Source organism: Triticum urartu, chromosome 7, assembly GCF_003073215.2.
Source record: "Triticum urartu cultivar G1812 chromosome 7, Tu2.1, whole genome shotgun sequence".
Taxonomy (NCBI): Eukaryota; Viridiplantae; Streptophyta; class Magnoliopsida; order Poales; family Poaceae; genus Triticum; species Triticum urartu.
The window spans coordinates 639,542,670-639,550,714 of record NC_053028.1 but is presented as its reverse complement, the minus strand read 5'-3'; the positions used below and the strand labels follow the sequence as shown (position 1 = coordinate 639,550,714).

The 8,045-nt window shown below is 47.3% G+C and overlaps 1 protein-coding gene across 1 annotated transcript; it reads right to left on the bottom strand.

Annotated features, from left to right (window-relative positions):
* Positions 1–3,980: 3,980 nt before the first annotated feature.
* On the bottom strand, positions 3,981–7,800 carry LOC125523371 (L-ascorbate oxidase homolog). Its single transcript, XM_048688417.1, has 8 exons — positions 7,382–7,800; positions 7,156–7,265; positions 5,839–6,109; positions 5,653–5,755; positions 5,199–5,547; positions 4,706–5,071; positions 4,528–4,606; positions 3,981–4,443 (listed from the first exon to the last, which is right to left on the bottom strand). Exons 1-8 carry the CDS (start codon positions 7,511–7,513, stop codon positions 4,231–4,233), a joined length of 1,623 nt encoding a protein of 540 aa, XP_048544374.1. The 5' UTR covers positions 7,514–7,800; the 3' UTR covers positions 3,981–4,230.
* Between the last annotated feature and the right edge of the window lie 245 nt (positions 7,801–8,045).

Sequence of the window (8,045 nt, the reverse complement as noted above, 5' to 3'; positions counted from 1 at the left end):
GGCAAAACTCCAAGACTATCAAAAGGGGATTAAGTTTTGATGATGGTCTAACTGCTCAAATGCTTAGACATATTGCTACAAAATCCTCAATCACACTCTCATATTCCACTATGTCCAAAACCCTAAAGTCCATCTCGGTCCCACCAAAACACACTCATCTGGATCCACCGAGATACCCTTGACATAGCCATTGCCAAACCCTAGCATCTCAGTCTCACCGAGTTGGCCCTTCGGTCCTGCCGAAGAGCACTTGCCAACCTTCTGTTACCAATTGAAATTGACTCGGAATTTCCAATCAGTTTTAATTGGTGACACCGAAGTGTGGAAAGTGCTTAGGTTAGCTTGAATCGGTCTCATCGAAAGGTTCCATCTGGTTTCACCGAAAAGCCTAAAGTTCAAAACTTTTGCATAGATCGTGTTCACCGAGTGGTTTCACCTAGTCCCACTGAAGTATGCACAAAAGTGTGTAATAGTTGGATTTTTGGTGTCGCCTATATATACCCCACCCATTCCACCAACTCCCAGAGAGCGACCAAAGCAAAGCATACACTTCCCATATCCATTTTTCTCAGAGAGAGCTCCATATCCTTTTGTTGAGACCAAAGGGATTCCACTCCAACCATAGAACTTTGATCTTTAGCCACATCAATTGTTTTCCACCCAAGTCCCTCACCTACCACATACTCAAACTCATTGAGAGAGTATTTGAGTGTTGAGGAGAATGTATTTTGAAGCACAAGATCAAGGAGTTCATCATCAACAACATCTATTACCTTTTGGAGAGTGGTGTCTGCTAGATTGGTTAAGTGTCACTTGGGAACCTCCAAATCATGTGGAGTGAACCAAGAGTTTGTAAGGGAAAAGATATCACCTAGGCACGAAGATCTACCGGAGTGAGTCTAGTCCTTCTTGGCCATAAGCCATGGTGGAATAGGCAAGGTTGCTTCTTCATGGACACTTTGTGGGTGGATCCCTACATGGACTCTCGCAGTCGTTATCCTTCATGGATTGAAGCCTTCATTAACGTGGATGTACGATAACACCATCTATCGGAACCATGGGAAACATCTTCAAGTCCCCATAGCGTTTGTATATCTCCAAACCATTCCTCTACTTACTATCACTTGCAAAGTCGTTACTTTCTGATGCTACTCTATTTAGAATTGCATGTGTAGGGTGCTTGTAGACTTGTTAAAATTGCTAAAATCTACCAAGAATTAAAATTGGGAAAAAGCTAGGTTTTTATTTGGAAAGTAGTTTAATCACCCCCCCCTCTCTAGACCTACTTGTGATCCAACATCAGGGAACAACTATAGACCCAACAAAGGAAGGAAGTTGCACTTGTTACCAAACATGGAGCACTTGCTGCGCTACAAACCCACTGATGTGTGGTTGAATGGAGAAGGTGAAGGTGGCGAGGTGGATTTATTGGAGTTTTAGCAACCCACTGAGGAGGTATTTCACTTGTTAAGATCTTGGGTGAGTTTAATTTGTGCTCCAAGTTCTATGCTTTAGGGATTTGTTGCGCTCATTTATCTGAGATGTCAAATTGGTTATAACGTCGTTTGCAGCTTCAGGGGATGTGATTTCTTGCTTGGTTTAGCCCGGCTGTACCACCATATTTGAAGGAGATGTTGAAAATTTGCAGACATTTCTTCTTGCATGGTTACCTTTAATTGTTAGATTGACCATTATGGATTGGACCTGGTTGGATTCACAAACTTATTGGCAATCTTTGTGCTTCTCACAAGTGCATTCTCTCCCCTTTTTGGACAAGCGCGTACCTTAATAAATGTGGTTATATGTTAGCTTTCAAACCGTGATGTTTTCTTCAATAAACACACCCAAAGGACAATGAGACCATGTGCATTTTGCCCTTGCTCTATCTCCCTCATCTTGTATGAACTTAAATTCTTTTCTTTCAACCACGCCATAGTGTATGATTGCATCTTTGAAAGCCTTCCCACAAAATGTCACACTCAAGCTAAAATTAATCACTTCGTCTTTGTTTGTTAAACCTTACATATGTGGACACACGCCTGATAAGGTGACCATCACTATCTTCGTGATAAGATTCATCATCTCAAGCACTTGAATCATATTCATACTTGTCTCATGGCTTAACTTCATTCACCATTTTAAAATCATACTCACATGTCAGTCTTTCATTTGCCATCTTCTTGCTCTCTTTGAATTTCCTATAATCTTATCTAATAGCATTTTCCTCATCATCATATAATGAGCAATACAATGGCGCAAAATCATTGTCATCAGAGTTGCTTGGTTCTTAAAATAGCCTTTTTCTTTATTGGCTTATTCTCATCAGCAACATCTATGGTTCCTCTTAAGCTGCACGTGATTGAGCTTGCTCTAGATCAACACGATCATTGTGAGATTCATCAATTTTTGTACTTCTTCAATATTCTCATCCTCCCCATCACTACCTTTTTCATGCTCAACCGATAGATTATCCTGTGCTTTGTACCCAATCCACAATCAATGCAACATAAGCAGGACGTAGGGTTTTACCTCTTTGAGGGGGACTGAACCTGGATAAAACATTGTATCCCTCTTTGTCTTGTTACCATTAAGCCAAGATCACCAGCTCAGGACCCCCTACGCAAGATCCGCATGATTCAACTCCAACAATGTGTGAGTAGTTCAATAAGGTCATGGGTTGAGGCATAGCCCTGCCACCCGATGTATTTGTTGGAGGGATCAATGGAAGTACTTTGAATTTGTATGTGTGATATAAAATTGTTTCGTAAGTTATCTCTTGTCTCGTCCGCGTTCTTCGTCCCTGCAAGTACCCAGGATCATGCAGAGCGGGCCACGGAGAGGCTAAGGGTAGGGATATCATGAAGTGTTATTCTAAACACTAGTGACAGAAAGGTTTAGTATGATAACACAAATCCTATCCTTGGGACAAGAGATGTAGTGATTAAACACCAAATGCTTTTGTCTAATTTCTATCTTAATTACCGGGGCAACCCCGTGTGATGGACATGGTCTTTCGGCTTGACAACTGATTCTTGACACAGGACGCGTGACGATCAAACATAATTTGGACACATCCCTCACTTCTATATGTTGGAAGCACATCTAGATGGATGACTTTCAGGGCACAAATTAATATCATGATGATCCGTTTGACAAATATATGGTTGTAAGAAAAGTCCTCATACCTATGCCTATTTTTATTATAACTGTTTTCAGTTTTAACTTGATTTTGATCCGGTCAATTGCAAAAACTTGGTAGAAACCTCTGACTTCGAGGGTGCCTTTTTCTCATGTGTTCGATAACTCAAGGTCACCTATGGGGAAAAGGCGAGAATCCTTTCTGCTTCTTTACCAGATTACTAAAGGGACTAATCATCAACACATCTACACCATTTTGGTGAGAACCCGAGGGCCACCTCACTCTCATTGTAGGCTTTCTCAAAATCAATTTTGAAGATGACTCTGCTCGACATTTTTGAAGCTCACATAGTCTCATGTAGGACAACAATCCCATCGAGTATATTTCGTCCTGGTATGAACGATGTTTGAGTGGAGTAGACCACATGGTCAACCACCCCATTCGACTGGTTAGTTGTCACCTTCATAGAAATCTTAAAGATGACATTCATAAGACAAAATCAACTGATAAATATTGTTGGATCCAACTTGCATATCAGCAAAATAATTTTCTCGAAGTTTAGAATATGTTAAGATTTTTATGTGTAGTTAGTTAAACAACTATAGCATGTTCCCCTTAATCACATCCCAGAAAGGTTGTTGAAATTCAGCCAGGAAGCCATCCCAGAAAGGTTGTTCAAATTCAGTCACGTTGATACCATTTGATCTCTTACTCTCACACAAGGTTGGTAATTTGCCAGTTTAATTCTTACTCACACAAAACACTGGCAATTTGCTTGTTTAATTCAAGTTTTTTTTAATTTGCTTGTTTAATTCAAGCTCATCTACATATATCCATACCATCAACGAACAATGTAGTACTACCTCTATAACTAAATATAAGGCGTTTTTGCAGTTCCAAATAGGAGAGCAAGCAAGATGCTTGCCATACGTAACATTTTGCCTACAATTTCCAGGAAAAGAATCACGAATAGCACCGACACGCCGCTACAAATACAGACCATCTCAAAGCTTGTTTCCTGTCAAAAGAATTTGGAGCTCAGCAACCTGATTCTCAGATTCAGTCACCCCTTCATGACACGGAAACTGAATTCAGAGCGGCCTGGTCCGGCGGCCGGAGGCGCGGCCGCAGAGCAGTGCGTTCTTGGGGATGGGGTTCTCGTCGCGCCACGAGTTCGCCGGCGAGTATACCCGCAGGTAGAACTGCTGGCCCAGGTACTGCCTGCCCCAGCTCTCCGACCGAACGTTCCACATCCCCACGTTGTCCAGTGGCATGTATATCGCTGTCCACGCCCCAGGATACACCTATGAAGCACAAAGTTCAGAACTAAAATCAGACACCGTAGAGCTGCTGCTTGGTTAGTCGGCTGTCACCGGAGACGAACATACCTGCAACGTGTACCGGGCGATCGCGTCTCTCAGGTTGTAGTTCTGACGGCTCGCCGGCGTCCACTGCCCTCCGTCCATCCTGCAGTTCATTTTCCATCCAGAAATCAATGATCAGCCATACAAATCACTGTGTTAAATCAAGCCCATGATTTGCAAGAATGGCAGCAAGCGAACGCACCCGACGACCCAGAAGGCATAGCCGTCGATGTGCCAGGACTGCACGGAGCCCTCGGCGTTCTCAAAGACGACCTCAACGTAGTCCCGCATGTTGGACGCCATGACGGCCGTCTGGAGGTAGGCGGGGCCGCCGGACGGGGCGTCGGGCATGCTCCCCGGCGTGAACACGCCCTGGATGTTGTAGAAGTCGGCCACCTTGAGCGGGGTGTCGGTCGGGATGAAGGACACGCTGTTCACCGCGTACCTCAGCTTGCCGTTGATGGTGACCCGCGAGTTGGCGAGCCTCATCGTTCTCGTCGTGTTCACTTGGCCATAGTGGTACGACCCCTGAGGGTTCGGCCTCGGTCCACTCGCCGTCAGGTTCCACCTGCGTTCATCATTCAGAGAGTTTCAGTCATTCAGAGTCCCAGCATATGTATGTGACTTCATTTTTTTTTCAGTCATTCAGAATCGCAGCATATGTGACTTCAGTTTTTACAGTCATTCAGTCTTACCGGATTGATCTGGCCTGATTCAGAGACCAGTCGATCTCGACGGTCGGCCCGGGGGGAGGAGGCAACGCTGCGGGGACGCCATTCGAGTTGCTGTAATGGAGCATGGCGGTGTTGGTGAGAACGGGGTTGGTGAAGCGCGTCGAGACGACGATGGTGTAGTCCTGGGGTGGCTGGTCGGCCTTCACGAGGAACGAGTAGGACTGGCCTAGGTGGATGTCGAGCGACGAGTAGGTGTTCTGCATGGTGTGCGATCCCTCCACCTCCACCAGGAGCAAGGAATGGCCCTGGATCCTTATGTTCACCGAGGTCGAGATGCCCACGTTTGACACCCGAAAACGATATGTTTTCCCTGGCAAAATTACATGAAGCTAGTTCAGTACAACCATGTCTCTGTCTTACCAAATATGAAGTGCTTATCAGCTATTTTTGGGCTGCTTTACTCTGATGATTTTACCTTGGTCTACTGTGAACCTATTGCCATTCAAGCCATGGCCATTGATAAGGAGCCCGTCAGGGAACGGAAGGTCGTTACCACTGTCCAGAATGCCTTTCAAGTCCTGCAAAGTTTCGAGTTTCAGTTCAGGTTTACCATTCTTTTCGTGAAACGTCGCACTTCAATGCAGCAAAAACATGAGCTTACAGTGTGGTTGAGCTTGAACCAGTCACCGGCCAAGATGGTGAAATCACCGGCAGGGGGGTTGAACGGAACGGGGATCCTCGGGCGGCTAAGGACCCTGATGCCACCGTACCCGCCAGCCGCCTTATGGAACGCGAGAGAAGGGAAGTAGTAGTAGCTCCCGATCTGGTCCTTGAACTGCATGTTGTAGGTGAAGTTGCCCCCCGGAGGGATCGGGCAGTTTGTGCCGTACACGCCGTCTTGCCATGAGCTCCTCCTCTGCTGAATCCCCTGCCTGCAGTGTATGCACCGTCAGACCATGTTACGCTATTCATTTACGCAGTCCAATCGTCGTCGTTCCAAACACAGTTAAAATTCAGCATCGCTAGCCTAGCTGATAAACAGAACTATTTAGAAGCAGCTTCATGTACTTCTTTCACAATAGTAATTCACGTGGCTTTTCTTGGCGATAAGGCCCAAGTTGGGGGATATAAGTTACATGGTTACCACACTTGGAAGGCAAAAGAAGCCAGGAACCGCATCGGCCTGGTGCACATGCCAAATGCTGAAAACACACTAGGCCCACTGATACCAGTTGCACACTTGTTTCTTTCGTTCACCACTGATCTGATCTGTAGTGAAAGCGAAAGCACGGCCGAAAGAAGTTGAAAAAAATGTTATTATTCATGAAAGGATAGAGATGGCACTGGATCTGAGAAGGGCATCAGATCCGGTCTAGAGCTAAACAAATGCCGACATTTGTTTGCCTGCCCTGAGGCTGGGACAGCTCATTACCAGGGACATCCGTCACGAGCTCTGCCAGTGCCGAGGCGCAGCGCTTAGTAAATGGAGATTTACACATGTGTCTGCTCGATCTACTGAACCAAATTTAACTGTCCACTTGCACTGTTGCACTGTTGCGCAGGTGATGTCCTGGGCTGGGAGTCGGCGTATTCTTCCGTATATGTTCACATTTGGAAAATAACTCTCCATGCCAACAACGACGTATATAGGTAGCAGTGTAAAAAGAGAAAGGCATTTACCCGGTAGTTTCAGTGAAGAGATGCTGTAAAAACAGAAAGGGGAAAAACATGGCCATACATTTCGATTTCACAGCTTAATCTAGACCATATATACATGCGAAGGCATGAATATATGTGTGGCAGTTAAATAAGCTCGGAAATGAGCCGACCGGCGGCATTCCAGCAGGAATGCAGCGTGGAGAGAGAAGCATCTGTGCCGAGCTTCAAATGAACAGCGGCTAATTTGGGGAGAGGCACCGACACGCACAGTGGAAACGTACGGACGGGCAGGAGGAGAGGAAGAAGAAAGGATAATTACCATGAGAGGAGAAATGGTGCGGGCAGGTTGTTGAAGACGTTGATGATGATGTTGTCGTTGGTGACGGCGTCGATCTGCGGCCCCGGGAACTGCCCGTTGATCAGGATCCCCTGAACCCACCCGCGGCTCAGCAGAAACAGAGCAAGAAGGAGAAAGAAGAGGATGTAGGAGAAGAGGACGAAGATGCAGAGCAATGCGCCGCCGCACTGCCGGCGTACGTACGTACCTGCTGCTTGACGCCGAGCGGGTAGATGTCGCCGAAGGTGACGTTCCAGGTGTAGAACCGGTAGGGGTCCTCGGCCCTGGCCGCCGCGAGGAGGACGAAGACGCAGAGGGCGGCGGGAGACGATATCTTCATTTCCAGCCTCTGTCGTCAACACGCGCAAACTCCTACCACCGACGGGGCTGCCCACTGTGCCCTCCTCTCAGTAGGAGTGACGAGCGTGCAGTGGAGTGAGGTGGGTGGGTGGCGGGGGGCGGGGCGCAGCCGCACAGGGGTCAAAGGGTGGCAGGGAGGAAAGGGATGGGTCGATCTGGCCGGGCGACGAGGGAGAGAATATAAATGAGGCACAGGCGGGGTCTGCGGGGCAGTGATGGCGAGCATTGGTTGGCTGGACGGGGAGGATGCGTGCGTCCGCAGACGTACGCGCTTTGCCAGATTTCTGGCCGGGCTGGGATCCATCGCCGGAGGAGAGAGAGAGAGAGAGAGACGGTGGCGCGCTCGTGGTTTGAGGGAGGGGGCAGGGCGGCAGTGGCGTGAGTTGGCACGACGGCCTGCTGCTGCGTGGGTGGAAACGGCGGGACGCGTAGCGAACGGCGCAAAATCCTGCACGTACGCGGCCGAGGCATGATTTGGATACCACCATGAATCAAGGGATAAACTTGGTAAA